This window comes from Trachypithecus francoisi, unplaced genomic scaffold, assembly GCF_009764315.1.
Source record: "Trachypithecus francoisi isolate TF-2019V2 unplaced genomic scaffold, Tfra_2.0 Lachesis_group18, whole genome shotgun sequence".
Taxonomy (NCBI): domain Eukaryota; kingdom Metazoa; phylum Chordata; class Mammalia; order Primates; family Cercopithecidae; genus Trachypithecus; species Trachypithecus francoisi.
In genome coordinates, this window is record NW_022681463.1 from 15,066,721 (window position 1) to 15,084,527 (window position 17,807).

The window sequence follows — 17,807 nt, forward strand, 5'->3', positions numbered from 1 at the left end:
AGAAACAACATGGATAAACATAGATAAAAGTAAATACAGGTTAATATGGGCAAGAAGCTGAGGATATTTATTAACCAGGGGCCAAGTTTTCTAATTGTCCTCTAATGCATGAAATGATCTTGCACAATGAAGAACAGCCCAATACAGAATGCCAAAAGTAACAATAAGAAATGCTGAAATGAAGAGTTCCTGCAGGCTAATTCAAATCACAAGGTTAAAACTCTAAATGATGACTCTCTTCTAAATAGAAAAAAATAGAATAATTTTTCATGGGAAAAGGGGAAATTGCATACTTCAATTTCTGCATTTCTCCCTCAGAAGCCTTCAGCTGCAGAAGGCTCTTGCTAAATGTTTGCAATATACAGTTATCTATAGCTATACCACTTTCACCAGAAACATGATTCTAACTTACATATTATGCACATGGAGAGAAGCTCAAGATAAAGATACATAGAGAAACTCACAATATTTAACACATGAAACACATACCACTATTAAATGCAATCCAGAGATCTGACAATACAATTTTTAATCACTAAGCTTTTTCCTATGAAAGTCTGAGTCACTGCTGATTCACTGAATACAATGCTCAAACGGTTTCTCACTCAAACTTATGCTATTTAAAATAATACAAGTTGCCCAGGTGCAACGGCTCACACCTGTAATCCCAATACTTCAGAAGGCCAAGGCGGGAGAATCACTTCAGCCCAGGAGTTTGAGACCAGCCTGGGCAACACAGTGAGACCCTCATCTCTACAAAATAAAAATAATTAGTCAGGTGTGGTGGTGTGTGCCTGTAGTCCTAGCCACTTGGGAGGTTAAAGGAGGGATTCTTGAGTCGTGGCAAGAGGATCATTTGAGCCTAGGAGTTCAAGGTTACAGTGAGCTATGATTGCACCACTGCATTCCAGCCTCGGCAACAGAGTGAGACCCCCATCTCTAAAAATAATAAAATAATCCAGTTAAAAACACTGATTTTTGGCCAGATGCGGTGGCTCACACCTGTAATCCCAGCACCCGGGAGGACGAGGCAGGCAGATCACCTGGGGTCAGGAGTTCAAGACCAGCCTGGCCAACATGGTGAAACCCTGTCTCTACTAAAAATACAAAAATTATTAGTTGGGCATGGTGGCAGGCGCCTGCAATCCCAGCTACTCCAGAGGTTGAAGCAGGAGAATCACTTGAACCCTGGAGGTGGAGGTTGCAGTGAACCAAGATTGCATCATTGCACTCCAGCCTGGGTGACAAGAGCAAGACTTTACCTTAAATAAATAAATAAATAAATGTAAAAACACTGATTTTTTAAACATATATACATGTATGTATATGTGTGTATATATGTGTGTGTGTATAAATATATCCCAAAAAAGCAATAATTACATTTTATCTTAGACTTTTGACAAAATGCTTAACTTAAAGACATATACAATAAAAGTTAAAACAGCTTCTCACCTTGACTACTCCATCAAAGCCAGGGATTGTATTAACCTCTGCTTTCTTAGCTAATAATTTGCTTTCAATCTTGTCACCCATGGCTTGAATAGCATGTGTGTCAGGTCCAATGAAAATGACATCTTCTGCTGCCTGTGGAGAAAAACAAGTCAAAATTTATAACAAGAACATTACAGAGCATGATGTGGAGTCACAATTCATAAAAAGAAAAGCCCATATGTGTATTTTCTAACTATTTTTCTCGCAGAAACAACAGTTTTTGAGCCAACACATTAAAATACTATATTGCATATAGTACATGTATGGATAGATGCATGCAACAAAGTCAAATGAAAACAACGGACAGCACTGAAGAACTCCTGCTGGGTATAAACAGTGCACCTCCGAAAAGCCACTCTATGACACTGTATTTGTATATAACGTCCTATGCCACCTAATCTAGCCAGTAAGGTCACCCCTAAACACCTTATAAATCTCTGTGTTTTCAACAGCCTGCAGCATAGTGCCTAGTATAACACAAATATCCATATTTACTGAATACCAATTCTGCGCCAGGCTCTGAGCTAAAACATAGGAGATAACATGGATGAAGATGACAGGATATCAATAATTTCCAGGAAATGTGAACAGATCACTGACACTTCAGAGAAACAGATAAAAGAAAGTACAACATGTTTACATCCTTGTGACTACAAAAGATGAGTCAAGAATCCAGCGGGAATTTAACTGGGTAGACTTCCAGTTTCAATCAAAACCACTCTGCACAAACCACACTGAGTACCTTGACAATGGATCTACCTCTCTGTTCATTCCACTCTAATAAAAAAAAATGCTAATGACTTAAAGAGATCTAGAGACAGAACAAAATATGATGCCATTAGCTCCACCACAGGGCATGGTCTAGAAAAGTAATGGGGGTGTTTGCTGAGATAAAGGATGAAGTCATTTCATAAAGAACTGAAGGTAAATATAAAATGGGAAAAACCAGACCTATATGCAGGCCTTCCTCGAGGAAGGCGCCTAAATGCTGATTGCCCTATGACCTTTGTCAGAGTTGGTATAAACAATAAATCGCATATTTATATATCACTTTTACGTCACATGTTCATTCCATGTTAGCATTGCTACCTGCAAAGAATCCTGACTTGGGAAAAAAGGTTCATTCTCCTGGTGACCAGGGCAGCTGAGTAGCCTGTTGCTTGGACTGCTCTCCTGGCCATCGTGACCAGGAGGATTAACCCCACCCTGAGCAGCAAGTGGAAGTCGAACAAGGAATAAACACAAGGAATACACAAGGAGATAAATATTTAGGAGGTGAGATGTGACTCCAACTTTGCACACGCTGAGCTGAGGTGCCTCACAATAGTCAAGTATGCATGTTAAGGAGGCAGATAGAGAGGTATAGAAGTGATCAGACAAGTCCAGGCTGAAATACAGATTTTATCTTTTTTGAGACAGAGTCTCACTCTGTTATCAGGCTGGAGTGCAATGGCACAATCTTGGCTCACTGCAACCTCCAAACTACAGATTTTTTTTTTTTTTTTGAGACGGAGTCTCGCTCTGTCGCCCAGGCTGGAGTGCAGTGGCCGGATCTCAGCTCACTGCACGCTCCGCCTCCCGGGTTTACGCCATTCTCCCGCCTCAGCCTCCCGAGTAGCTGGGACTACAGGCATCAAATACAGGATGGAATTAAAAGTTGTGAATGGTAGTCCAGGTGCAGTGGCTCACGCCTGTAATCCCAACACTTTGGGAGGCTGAGGAGGACAGATCATGAGGTCAAGAGATCGAGACCATCCTGACCAACATGGTGAAACCCCGTCTCTACTAAAAATACAAAAAATTAGCTGGGCGTAGTGGCATGCACCTGTAATCCCAGTTACTGGGGAGGGTGAGGCAGGAGAATTGCTTGAACCCGGGAGTCAGAAGTTGCTGTGGGCCGAGATGGAGCTACTGCACTCCAGCCTGGGGACAGAGCGAGACTCCATCTCAAAAAATATATATAAAAATAAAAGTTGTGAATGACATCATTCAGAGAAACTGAGTAGTAACGCCAATGCATTTAAATTCAAGAGGTATGCTTCTCTCCTACCCAAAAGCAAAACAAAAGAAAAGGGAATTTTTAGACCCGGAGTCTAAAGCATCCATTTCTTTGAGTGACAATGTGGATAATATCTGACTTTTAAGTTTGATTAAAGAATTAAATAACGTACAGGAGGAAAACTATTATTTTCCTTCTACCCTTCTAAGTTTATGGCTGTGGCACCTATTACAAAAGATAGATTAACCAAAAAAAAAAAAGTATACACATTTACTTAATGTAAGTTGTACGTGACACAGGAGCCTGCCTAAGGAAATGAAAATCCAAAGAAGCAGTGAAACTTGAGTGTTTTAATACAAGGCTGATGAAGACTAGAGAGCTAAGGAGAAATGACAGCACAGAGAACAAGAGGTAAGTGTCATAAACTGGGGACAACTACTCAGATTCCTCTGCATCCTTTTCTCTTTGGGAATGAGGATGCTCCTAACCCTGTCTCTACTAAAAATAGAAAAATCAGCTGGGCATGGTGGTGCGTGCCTGTAATCCCAGCTACTCTGGAGGTTGAGGCAGGAGAATCGCTTGAACCTGGGAAGTGGACGTTGCAGTAAGCCAAGATTGCACCACGGCACTCCAGCCTGGGCAACAGAGTGAGACTCTTTCTCCAGAAAAAAAAAAAAAAGAAAAAGAGGACACTAGAATAATAAGATAGCTAGGTCCACAGGACTCTAAAATAATATTATAGGAACCCAAATGCCTAAAATTTGCTGGTGTTACAAGTGGTAGGATGCTAGATAAGAAACCCCTTCAGCCATAAGAGGTGCTTATAAAGTATCTCTCTATCAAATGTTTTTGTATTTGGTTTTAGTAGAACCTTATTTTCATGGAAAAAAAAAATCTTATGCAAATCCCCAAAAATGCAAAGCACGTAGGAAGTAGCGCTGCTCTGTATGGGGAGATAATAGTGGTAAGCCTACACCTCTATCAACTCTGTGTCTCCAGGTGGATACATGAATCATTTCGGACCAGGACAATGATCATATTCATTTCTCTTTATCCAAAACCTGAAACCCGCTGAACACTAAGTAAACGCAAGAGGAAACAATCATGCTTCAACCATCAGTTGTCTTTCCGTATTCTCATTTTACTTGCAAAGATGGAAATTTTTATTATAATGCTGCTTTAAAAGCGACTATGCCAGGTAGATATAATCAAGCAATCAGAGTGCCCACACAAAGAATTGAAGAAATAACATAAATGAGAACATCCAAAACACATTATGATTATACAGTAAAACTTCTGATTAACAGGAGCCCAACGACCTGGAACACTGATGAACCAGATTTTTCTTGTGCATTCTAATTTGAGGAAAATTACTCACCCAAAAATGCAAAATTATCAAAAAAAAAAAAAAAAGCTTACATCAAATATTTAGTGACTATTTTTTGTCCCACCCAATACAAAAGAAAAATAGTCAGTAGTATGCTGGATAACTACAAATGTTTCAATGACTTAACTTCCTTTTTATCAATGTGTTTTTGGAAGTGCTCCCTAGGTCGGCCTTTAAAAGTAATTAAAGCAAAGTGATAGAGCAACATTAGAGGCTCCTGGCTCCCATAAATCTGTGACCAAAAAGGATGAGGTCAGGATAAGAGAATATGGCAACTGCAGTGTGATGCAGCATGTTTCAAACGCTTTCAGTTCTCGACCAGGCAGTGGTGTGATGTAGAATAAAAAGCCAGATTTTATCCACTAGGAACCTTCGATACTCTCCTGTTAACCCGGTATTTTTTGTTATCCATCTAATTATCAGCTTCCCTTAATCACTGTAAGTTTTCCGTTACATAATAGTAACTAAATTTGTTTCCAAAAATAAGCTTCTCAAGGTCCTTTTAAATTTACCTTGCATGATGCATATAATATCTGAATGCAAACAAATGTCTTATGATCACAAAAGGTGGGCATTTTTCATCATTAAAGTGATTAATAAAAAAAAAAATTATGAGCCACGTGTGCCTGTAGTCCCAGGTACTTGGGAGGCTGAGCCAGGAGTATCTCTTGAGTCCAGACACTGTTCACAGTTGTTGTGCGCTACGATGGCACCTATGAATAGCCACTACACTCCAGCATGGGCGACACAGCAAGACACAAGAAGAGAAAGAAATTATGAAAAGCTGAAATCATGCTCCAAAATTTTATCTATTTCCTAAATTCTGTGACCTTACAGTTCTGGAAAAATTTTAATAGAAGAATGGGGAAAAGGGTTGGGTTTGAGCAGTATGTTAAGGAAATGAGATTTAATTTACAATAGACTTTATGTCAGGAATGAAGGACAGAAAGAATCATTGTAAAAATTACAATGTATGATACATATTTCATTCTTAGAAATACCATAAGTTAGTAAATCGCTAATTATGAATTCAGATTTTCAAGTGTATACATTTTAGGTTCACCAAGAGTTGCTACTTGAGTAACTACAAAACCAGGGTCAGAAGTAAAAGACAGCCATGGGGCCAGGCATAGTGGGTCATGCCTGTGATCTCAGCACTTTGGGAGGCCGAGGCAGATGAGCTGCATGAGCTCAGGAGTCTGAAACAAGGCTGAGCAACATGGCGAAAACTTTTCTCTACAAAAAATATAAAAATTAGCCAGTCATAGTGGTGTATACCTGTGGTCCCATGTGGTCCCAGCTACTTGGGAAGCTGAGGTAGGAGGATTGCTTGAGCCCTGTGGGCAGAAGCTGGAGTGAGCTGAGACTGCACCACTGCACTCCAGCCTGGATGACAGAGCAAGACCCTGTCTCAAACAAACAAACAAAAAAAGATAGCCATGGAAAAACAGCTGAACTGTCCAAAAGATCCAGATTGTGGTTTTTAATACTATTCCATGCTAAAAGGAAAAAGTGTTTCTGGTAGAAAAGGCCAGTTCCAGGATTGGTTCAGGGAATATAGCACATCTGATAAACTGAGTCAGAAAGAAAGCTTTCAAAAATTAATGTAGCAGATAGAAAGGAGCACCCACTGAATACAGTGATATCAATAGGAACATCGAAAAGAATACTGGGGAGATTACAGGGTTAATTCATTCTTTTTAAGACCTCAGAATAAACCACTTCCTGCTATCTCTATTCAAGTGTTTGAACTTTTTGGATGTAAGTCACTGATTTTAAAATACATGGCTCTTTAAAAAGCAATGTAGAGAAAAACTAAATTTTATACATTAAACTAAGCAAAATAAAAGTATCAAGGTAAAATCCAACCCAATTTTTTTTGTTTTTTGTCGTGATACAAAGTCTCGCTCTGGACTGCAGCAGGGAGATCCTGGCTCATTGCGACCTCCACCTCTGGGGTTCAAGCAATTCTCCTGTCTCAGCCTCCCAAGTAGCTGGGACTACAGGTGCCCCCCATCATGCCCAGCTAATATGGTTTTGTATTTTTTGTAGAGACAGGGTTTCACCATGTCAGACGAGCTGGTCTCGAAATCCTGACCTCAAGTGATCCACCCGCCTCGGCCTCCCAAAGTTCTGGGATTACGGGTGTGAGCCACCATGCCCAGCCTCAATACAATGGTTTTATAAGGCAAGAAAAAGGGACCAGAATAACATCCATGTGGTGGGGGGAAAGCACAGGACAAAAACATACCAACACAATAGATCAAAACTATCACCTAATTTTTTTTTTTTTTTTGAGATGGCATCTCACTCTGTCACCCAGGCTGAAGTGCAGTGGCGCAACCTCGGCTCACTACAACCTCCACCTCCCAGGATCAAGCAATTCTCCCACCTCAGCCTCCCAATTAGCTGGGACTACAGATGCATATCACCATGCCCGGCTAATTTTTTCTGTATTTTTAATAGAGACAGAGTTTCATTATGTTGGCCAAGCTGGCCTCAAACTCCTGATCTCATGATCCGCCCACCCTGGCCTCCCAAAGTGCTGGGATTACAGGCATGAACCACCATGCCCGGCCTATCGTCTAATATTTCAAAACAAGTTAAAAGACATTTTTAAATGACACATAACATAAAATAGCATAAATCAGATTTAGAAAAGCTCAGAAATGCAGAAAGGAGATGACAGAACTCAGGATACAATTAGAAATGAAAAAGAAAATCATTCTATAAATGAAAACAGCTACAAAGAAGTTGAGTGAATAAGGAAAACAGACAATGCCTTATGAGAAAGACAAAGTGAAAATAAAAATATTGAATTTAAATATAAAAAATTGAATAAACAATACAGGAGAAGATGACAAATATTGCAGATAAAAAAGGACATCCAACATATGAATAATAGGAATCCCTGAAGAGAACCAAAGCAAAAAAAGAGCAAATATTAAAAATATAACTCAAGAAAATTTACTTGAATTAAAAATACATATTAAAAGACCACACTACAGGAGAAATTCATTCCAGGATGACCAACATACCAAGAAAAAATGCTAGCAATAATACTTAAGTAAATGAAAAAAACAAAAAACAGGAAAAGGTAACTATACAAAAGAGAAATTTAAATAATCATCAGACTTTGACAGCAATATTTTGTGCCAAAAGAAAATGGAATAATAAACTCTTTTGAGTAAGAAACTCCAGGAAACAAAGTATGAGCTAAGAACTTAACTTATTTTAATTTTGGGGAAGAGGGTCTTGCTCTGTCACCCAGCCTGGAATGCAGGGGTGCCATTATAGTTCACTGCAGCCTCAAACTCCTGGGCTCAAGTGATCCTCCCATCTTGACCTCCTAAGTAGCTAGGACTACAGGTGTGTACTGCCCAGCATTTTTTTTTTTTTTTTTTGGTGGGGTAGAGATGGAGTCTTGCTATGTTGCCTATGACGGTCTCAAACTCCTGGCCTCAAGCGATCCTCCTGCCCCAGCCTCCCAAAGTGGTGGGATTGCAGGCATGAGCCACCAGGCTGTGTCAAGCTAAGCAATTTTAATCCACAGAAGTGAGTGCAACTATAAAAGGCAGAGAAAATGTAACAACATGCAAGAACTCATAAACTTTGAGAAGTCCAATACAGCAGAGGTTTGCAAACTAGTGTGTAGGCCAAATCTGGCCCATTCACTGCCTGCTTTGGGTTTTTTTGTTTTTTGTTTTGAGAGGCAATTTCACTCTTGTCGCCCAGGCTAGAGTGCAATGGTGCAATCCCAGCTCCCTGCAACCTCCACCTCCCAGGTTCAAGCGATTCTCCTGCCTCAGCCTCCCACGTAGCTGGGATTACAGGCATGCACCACCAGGCCCAGCTAATTCTGTATTTTTAGTAGAGACGGGGTTTCACCATGTTAGTCAGGCTGGTCTCAAACTCCTGACCTCAAGTGATCTGCCCCCCTCAGCCTCTCAAAATGCAGGGATTACAGGCAAGAGCCACCATGCCCAGCCTCACTGCCTGTTTTTGTACAGTCCATGATCTAAGAAAAGATTTTACTAATTATTGGGGGTGGGGAGGAGGCAAATTTTTTTTTTAAATACTGTATCATTACGTGTGAAAATTATTAGGAAACTGAAACGCAGCCATTCTCATAGTTTACATTGTCTGTGATTGCTTTCTCACTACAAGAATAAGAATGAGTACCAGCAGAGATCATACGGCTCACAAAGCCAAAAATATTTACCCTCCGGCTCCTTACAGAAAAAGTCTGCCCACTCCTGTACTAGAGAAGGAGCTTCAGGAAACTAAAATGACAAATGAGACATCAACATAAAGAGCCAGGAGTTACTTGTAGAGCTAAAACTAAATGAAAGCTAAGGAGATATATGTATAAAAACCTTATAGATAACAGCCACACTTTCTGATAATATAGAGTACAACTTTTTTTTTAATATTAGAGGAAGATGATGTACAAATACATTTGTAATGTTTTTAGTAATCATATTGGCAGTGTTATCTCAGGCAGTTATCCTGAGATTGCTCTGTGTATAGCACAGGAGGAGACAAATAAGCAATTGTGAGATACTCTAATTCTGTCATTTCCCCTGTCCTTGAGAGTGAGAATTCCGAATCCGGAAGAATGAAGATACACAGGGGGCAACAAAGAAGAGGTTAAAGTTCTGCAATTCTGAATTGTAATGGAAAATATTGCTATGAACACGGGAGTTACTTTGTCTCACATAAAACATAGACTTTATTTAATTATACTTTTATATTGTTGTATATATTATATATGAGAAAAATGTTATGTGTATGTTATTAATACAGTATGATTATTATAATATAAATATGTTTTATATACATACCATATTTTGGGTTGCGGTTGGCATTATATTTAAACATATTTATGTAGTAAATATATTGCCATATGGTCTATATTGTATGAATATAATATAGTTAACATTGTATTATAAGCAATATACATATATAACATAAAACATATATGTTAAAAACCTGTTTATATATATGTATATGTTATTTCCTAGCCCTGGCAACTAAAAAGGCTTAAAATGACCAATCAGTAGCAATGACCATGCCTAGTACCCCAACTGTGATCTCCAAATACCATTAGAAGAAGCCAAGGCATTTTGAAAAGATGGCTGATTAAAGAGTTGAACAGAAGGCCAGGTGCTGTGGCTCACGCCTGTAATCCCAGCACTTTGGGAGGCCGAGGTGGGTGGATTTACAAGGTCAAGAGATCGAGACCATTCTACCTAACAAGGTGAAACCCCGTCTCTACTAAAAATACAAAAACAAAAGTAGCTGGGTGTGGTGGCGGGCGCCTGTAGTCCCAGCTACTCATGAGGCTGAGGCGGGAGAATGGCGTGAACCCAGGCGGCAGAGCTTGCTGTCAGCCAAGATCGCGCCACTGCACTCCAGCCTGGGCGACAGAGCAAGACTCCATCTCATAAATAAACACAGAAAGAAGAAAGAAAGAGAGAGAGGAAGGAAGGAAGGAAGGAAGGAAGGAAGGAAGGAAGGAAGGAAGGAAGGAAGGAAGGGGGGAGGGAAGGAAGGGAGGAAGGGAGAAAGAAAGAAAGAAAGAAGGAAGGAAGGAAGGAAGGAGAGAGAAAGAGAGAGAGAAAGAAAGACAGGAAGGAAGGAAGGAAGGAAGGAAGGAAGGAAGGAAGGAAGGAAGGAAGGAAAGAAGTTGGAACAGAAAATGTAAAACATGAGCCTGGAATGTCCAGTCAGATCAGATAGCAAGGAAGCTAGAGAAGACTATGAGGTCAAATCAAAAAGACCCATGAGTCAACTTAGGCCCCACGGACTAAAGAGGAACAACTTGAGTTCATTAGTAATTTCAACGATATGACTTCATAGTGATTTTGCTTAAAAGAATTGGTTAACTTTGAGGGGTGACAAGGAACCAATCATTACTTTAGAAATAGTAAATAAAGGTAAAGAATTCAGCATTTATCTTGCTTTTCATATATGAATTGTACCAGTGGTAATAAAACAGTAAATGAGAAGAAGTGTTTCTTTCTAAATACATTCCAATTAACTAATGAAAAAAATGTTAGCATTAAACTACCAAAATTTTGTAATCCAATAAATTACCAGATATGGGCAGTAAGCATCAAAGTCTGCTTATATCTTAAAAACAGCTAAAAAGACATTATGTGCCTCCTATAGTCTTGATCAAAGGCATCATATCCAAGTCTGATCTCATCTCTGAACTCAAGTGCCAATTTGTAGGAAACGCCAAGAATGGGGGAAACCACAGAGCTATACCATTGCCATGCAGTGAGCTAAGTCAAGACTGGGGGAACTCTGTAAGTCAAACATCCAAGTTCTTCAACAGCTAAGTCATAAAGAAAAGGAAGCAAGGGGAGCCTATAGACTAATATTTTTAAAACTTACCAAATTTAAAAATAAATGGACAAAACTTAAATACTGTGTCCAAGGTGGCACATTTGGACAATAAAATTATTTTTAAATGCAAAAAAAATGATTGCCATAAAAGCCAAAGGAATGGGTATGTTTAGAGAGAGGCTAGAGGTTAGCACTGAGATGCGTCACATGGCCAGGCCTTCCAGGATTCTGGGTAAACATCTGCATCTGGACCTATTTCATGATTTCAAAATTGTTAGCCCTATAATAGTTCATTAAGCCACACATTTGTTTTGTATAGTTCTCCTGTAACTGCCTTTTACTTTACAATAAAAATTTTGAAAACTATTTCAGAGTAGCCACCAACTTATAGGAGTGAAATCAACACACAGACTAGGAGCGGCTTCAGCAGCTCCATGCCCCGTGAAGTGTTTCTGAAGCCAGTTTTCCAGCCTCTTCCAGGGACTTTAGGCTTAAAAAAAATTTTTTTTTTTAAGTACATTCTTACGTTTGGCTGGGATACTTCAGTAAAGATTCTCATTTTGTACAAAGTGAACCATGGTGAAATGTTTACTAGCACTAAAGGTTAAATGTGGCAACTGAACACCAGGTACGGTGGCTCACGCCTGTAATTCCAGCACTTTGGGAGGCCGAGGCGGGCGGATCACCTGAGGTCAGGAGTTTGAGACGAGCCTGGTCAACATGGTGAAACCCTGTCTCTAATAAAAATATAAAAAATAGCCAGGCGTGGTGGTGTGTGCCTGTAATCCCAGCTACTCAGAAGGCTGAGGCAGGAGAATCACTTGAGCCGGGAGGTGGGGGTTGCAGTGAGCCGAGATCACGCCGCTGCACTCCAGTCCGGGGGACAGAGCCAGACCCTGTCTTAAAAAAAAAAAAAAAAAAATGTGGCAACTGCAAAGTATGAAAACATTTGGACATGGACAGCCAGAACAGGAACCCACCTCTGCAGCATCACCATGTCCAAAACACTCAAGCTTTGCTCTTTAATCAGAGATTCAATCTTACTCCTGGGTTGCAAAGAAAAAGAATGTTCCTATTGCCATGAGTGCTGCTGAAATCACAGATGAGATGAGACTACACTATCTGAGCAACAGAACATCAGGCCACCTGTACCAGTATTACGGAGACCAGCTCTGTAAAGGCCTGGGTGCCATCAAATCAGTGATGAAATGAGAAGCAAATGAATACTGAACAACTCATACTCCTCCCTCTTTCTTCCTTACCCTTTTACTACCTCCACTTTATGCTCCTGTGGCAAGCTGTGCAACACTGTGTATTGAGTACCAGGAGCTATATGCTGTTCTGTAAATGGGCAGACACACCTACAAACAGATTTCTTATTGAATGTGAATAGTTTGGGTTTCCAGCAAGGCCATTTCTGGTACTCCTATGTAATATTACTCAGACTTTTATTTTTTTTATTGGAAAACAAGTTCAGTTTAGCACTGGGATAAAATATGGGGCATGTTAGTAACTGGACTCCAAAGAGTTACTACGTACAAGAATGGCCCCTTCTCCCAGCTTTTAGGTGTTAAAATCTACTTTGGTGGTTGCTTTTTAACCTGAACTCAGTGTACTTTACAACAATAATCATTAAGAACAAAAGGCAAGGGCTGAGCACAGTTGCTCACGCCTGTAATCTCAGCACTTTGGGAGGCCAGGGTGCCTGGATCACCTGAGGTCAAGAGTTTGAGACCAGCCTGACCAACATGGTGAAACCATCTCTACTAAAACTACAAAAATTAGCTGGGCATGGTGGCGTGCTCCTGTAATCTCAGCAACTCAGGAGCTGAGGCAGGAGAATCTATTGAACCTGGGAGACAGAGGTTGCAGTGAGCCAAGATCACACCACTGTGCCCCAGCCTGGGCGACAAAGCGACACTCTGTCTCAAAAAAATAATAATAAAAATAATAAAAAGTAAAGCGCAGGAGTTCAAGATCAGCCTGGACAACATAGCAGGACCCCATTTCTGCAAAAAAATAAAAAAAAGTAAGCAGGCATTGTCCCAGCTACATAGGAGGCCAAGGCAGGAAGATTTCTTGAGCCCAGGAGGTCAAGGATGCAGTGAGCCGTGTTCACACCACTGCACTCAAGCCTGGGCAACAGAACAAAATCCTGTCTCAAAAATAAATATATAAAAATAAAAGATAAGGAGAACATTTTAACCCTGAGAGGGGAGAAACTTTCCTAGTATCATTTTTGTGGTCCTGGGTAAGTTCCAGTCTCCTGGATAAGGATGTGCACTGGTACTAGTCAACACCGCACTGGAAGTCCTGAGTCTGTGCAATGGGGACAACACTTTAGAGAAGACTGTAATAAAACTCCTAACTAATTTTCCCAACACTGACTGTGGAGCATCCACAAACGGAGGAAGGAGAAGAATAACCTAGAAGAGGATGCCCTCAGCCTCTCACCTACTACATTTATAGGAGTCATTTTCTTTAACTGTTGTCAGTTCATTGTAAATTAAAACCCAATGTAGCTGATTCATTAGGATAAGAACATAAAGGAATGTAATTGCTATAGCAGATGGGTAGTGGAAGGGGGCAAAGGTTCTATTATTTTAAAATTCAAAAATAAAAATTTATAAACCCACATGATTTTTAGATTTGTTTGGGATGCTAATTGCAAGTTCAATTAAAATCGAATGACATACAAACTGTATTTAATTCATTGTACACTATATGCTATGACTTGGTTTAACGAAAGGAACCTGTGTCTTTTTCTTTCAGTATTACAGGGATCTGGATTTCATTTAGTTTAATGTATATTCCATATTAAGTGTCTACTGGCACAATGCACTGAAGTAATACTATTATTTCCAGATGATAGCTATGTACGGTGTTTAGTCAGGGAAAGAGAACAGTGGTAACTTTCCACACTGTAACTGTTGGCAGAAGTCAAGTTTCCTACTTAAGTATATCTTAAGGAATACGTTACAGTTAAATATAAAACCTTGCTTCTCCCACACTGATGGGGAGTGAGCATTGCAGCAATAGAACACTTTCTATTTTTAATATCTGGCAATTGAATGATTTCCATTTCTACTTTTTAGCTAACATTAAGTCAGAAAATTGCTCAGTTCCTTTTATTAAATGTTTCAGGTTTCTGACCAAGGTACTTAGAGCAAACAAGAGTTTTTTGGTATTGATTACTTTAATAAAAACCATTTCAACAAACAAACTATAAATCGCAATATCTTTGTACTTTCCTGGTAAGCTTTTCAAATTTGTGGAGGAAATTTTTTATTTTAAAAAATTTGAATTACTATATTCTTTATGAATTTTGGCAATGTTCTTTCTATTCCTAGAAGACTAAGATTAAAGTCTGTTAGTGTTTTCTATTTCTTTTGTGCATATTTGATTTCTTCTTTTTATTTCCCTATAATCAGCACTGATACCACTTTCAGAGTCTTATTGATTGTAAAGAAGAAAGAGCCTGGGTGGGTAAGCCTCACATTCTTCACTCTTTGTGCAGATCAGGACACTAAAAAGAGATGAGTTAACATAAACCTGAGTGGGCTGTTAACCTTTTTTCTCTTTGGGAAATGTAGATGCAATAACATTTCCAGCTGAAAGACTTATTCTGAGTTCCTAATGTTAAAGAATGCAAATGAAGTATTTTGTCTTCTCCATGCCTGGAGGTGTTAGGTAAGAAAATAGAAAGAGGTTTCTAGGATTAGTTTCACAGATTTCCTTTATTATGTAAAACCTTAGACTGGTTGCACTGACAAGAATCAAAGAAAGGCAATATAGAAGACACCCAGAGAAAGTTCAGTAACTTGTTTAGCAATAACACTGAGAAAATTTGAGTTAACAAAAACAAGCTTTGGGATGAATTTTAGCCTCCCTCCTTTAAAGAAATACTAGCTTTAATACTACAACGCTAATGAAAATACGTTGCCAAATACTGTTAATCAGTTTAAATAATACTAAATTTCCTTAGGTAAAATTCTTAAATGTATCACTCAGCTATTTTTCAGAAGTTTCTTTCTGCTTTACATAATTATAGCAATAATACTTTAATTAAACATATTGATACAAATTTTAGGTATTCTTTTAGATGTATCTTTTAAGAAGATAAGGTAAGAAGAAGGTAAGAAGGTTCACATTTAAATATGGTATACATTGCTAAGGTCCTCTTCATAGAAGCTGATCACAGGAATTTGTTTTGAAGTTGTAATTTCTTTCCTCTATACCTCATATAAAATACTTTTATTTTACATCCCTACAATTTGAATATTTAAAATGGGCTGTTTTCATTTCTCCCTGATTCAATTCTTTTTATTGTTTCATGAACAGGAAAACTAATTGGTACCTTTTTGGTTGCAAAATAATATTTTTCCAGTTAGACTTTGGAATATAACTTACAACAACTCTGAATATAATTAGCAATTTTACAGTTTAAGCAAAAAAAATGAAGATTTGATAACGCTTCACTTAGCGTGAGGGTCTGTTGCTGTAAATGCCCAATGCCACCCCTTCCGGCTCATGCCTCACAGTCCACTTACACTTAGTGAACTGCTAAGAGTAAAAAAGAACAGGAAGCTGGTAAACTGGTGAAAGGCAAGAGATCTTTTGTTTAGTCCGTCATATCAGATATTAAGTTTAATTTTACAGCCGGGCGCAGTGGCTCACGCCTGTAATCCCAGCACTTTGGGAGGTCACGGTGGGCAGATCACAAGGTCAGTTGTTCAAGACCAGCCTGGCCAATACGGTAAAACCCGCCTCTACTAAAAATACAAAAAAAAAATTAGCTGGGCATGGTGGCGCACGCCTGTAAACCCAGCTACTCAGGAGGTTGAGGCAGGAAAATTGCTTGAACCCGGGAGGTGGAGATTGCAGTGAGCCAAGGTTGCGCCACTGCATCCAGCCTGGACGACAGAGGGAGACTCCGTCTCAAAAATAATGATAATAATAATAATTTTACAACTTTTAATTGGCTTTGTATATTCTCTGAATTGTGTGCTTTTTCTATTTTCTTTGAAAATATTTACAATTTCTTTCAAAATTTACCGCAAGTCAAAATCCTCCCACATGTCTTGCTTAACTTCATGTTTTCTGAAACACATCAAGTTTTTGATTCCATTGTGGATAGAAATAAGAGTTGTATAGTTTAGGTAAAGTAGGCTGAACCTACAGTTGGGATATTCTTGTTTTAAGCACTTAATTGCTGTGTTTTACTACAGCCTACATTATAAAGTTTATTTCAAATACTGAGTAGAATATTAAAATAGCAGAGATCATGATTTCTTTTTTGGGGGGACGAAGTCTTGCTCTGTCTCCCAGGCTGGAGTGCAGTGGCGCGATCTTGGCTCACTGCACGCTTTGCCTCCTGGGTTCACACCATTCTCCCGCCTCAGCCTTCCAAGTAGTTGGGACTACAGGCGCCCACTACCACGCCCAGATAATTTTTTTGTAGAGATGGGATTTCACTGTGTTAGCCAGGATGGTCTCTATCTCCTGACCTCATGATCTGCCTGCCTCGGCATCCCAAAGTGCTGGGATTACAGGCATGAGCCACCACGCCCGGCCTATGATTTCTAATTAATGACCTTGAGCACAATTCCTCACAACACTTAGCACTACTCTAACCCTAAAACCTGCTAAATTCACCCTTTATTCTGATTAATAGCAATGATGCAATTAAGTGAAAGTGACAATAAGATGTAGGAGATGGACCCAAGCTGACATTTATTTATCTGTAGGTGGGAAACAATTCTTTTTTTTTTTTTTTTTTTTTTGAGACAGAGTCTTGCTCAGTCGCCCAGTCTGGAGTGCAGTGGCGCGATCTTGGCTCACTGCAAGCTCCGCCTCCCGGGTTTCCGCCATTCTACTGCCTCAGCCTCCCAAGTAGCTGGAACTACAGGTGCCCACCACCACGCCTGGCTAATTTTTTTGCATTTTTAGTAGAGACGGGGTTTCACTGTGTTAGCCAGGATGGTCTCGATCTCCTGACCTCGTGATCCGCCCGCCTCAGCCTCCCAAAGTGCTGGGATTACAGGCGTGAGCCACCGCGCCCGGCCAGTGGGAAACAATTCTAAGTTTAAAAATGAATTAAAAGAACAGGAATAAAATACTAATAAAAACTACAATATTTATTTACTAGTTTATTTCATACTATTTACAAAGCATTGTATTAAGGCTCACTTTATCACTAAAAAAGTATTTTATAGATTAGCACTGCAGTCATCAGATTCAAATTTGTTTACAAAGTTAGAAAGTCTTCAATTGATTCTAAAACAATATTGTAGTATCTATGACACTTCACAGCTCTAAAGGGCGCTTTTTTGTATCTTCTCCTCCTCAAAAAACAAAAAGGAGGGGGCCTAAGAAACAGCAGGAAATAAATGGTCATCACTGCTTAACATGTCAGTAAAATGAGGATCTTCAAGATGAAATAAATTGCCCACAGTCATTAGACTGGTGAAGTGACAGAGATAAGACTAAGTCACAAACCAGCGTTTTTAATCTGCAACTCAATCACCTTCTCAGGCCCATCTCACCTGCTTGTAAACAGGTGCAAGCGGCCCGTGC

At 39.4% G+C, this 17,807-nt stretch overlaps 1 protein-coding gene across 3 annotated transcripts in view; it reads right to left on the minus strand.

The window, feature by feature from the left end:
- The window catches only part of PCCA (propionyl-CoA carboxylase subunit alpha), a 457,788-nt gene that overhangs the window by 327,733 nt on the left and 112,248 nt on the right, over positions 1 to 17,807 (minus strand). For all 3 annotated transcript variants that reach the window (XM_033177344.1, XM_033177343.1, XM_033177345.1), the window contains exon 7: positions 1,453 to 1,584. In XM_033177344.1, coding sequence (XP_033033235.1) covers positions 1,453 to 1,584 — 132 coding nt within the window. The remainder of the gene's footprint in view (positions 1 to 1,452; positions 1,585 to 17,807) is intronic.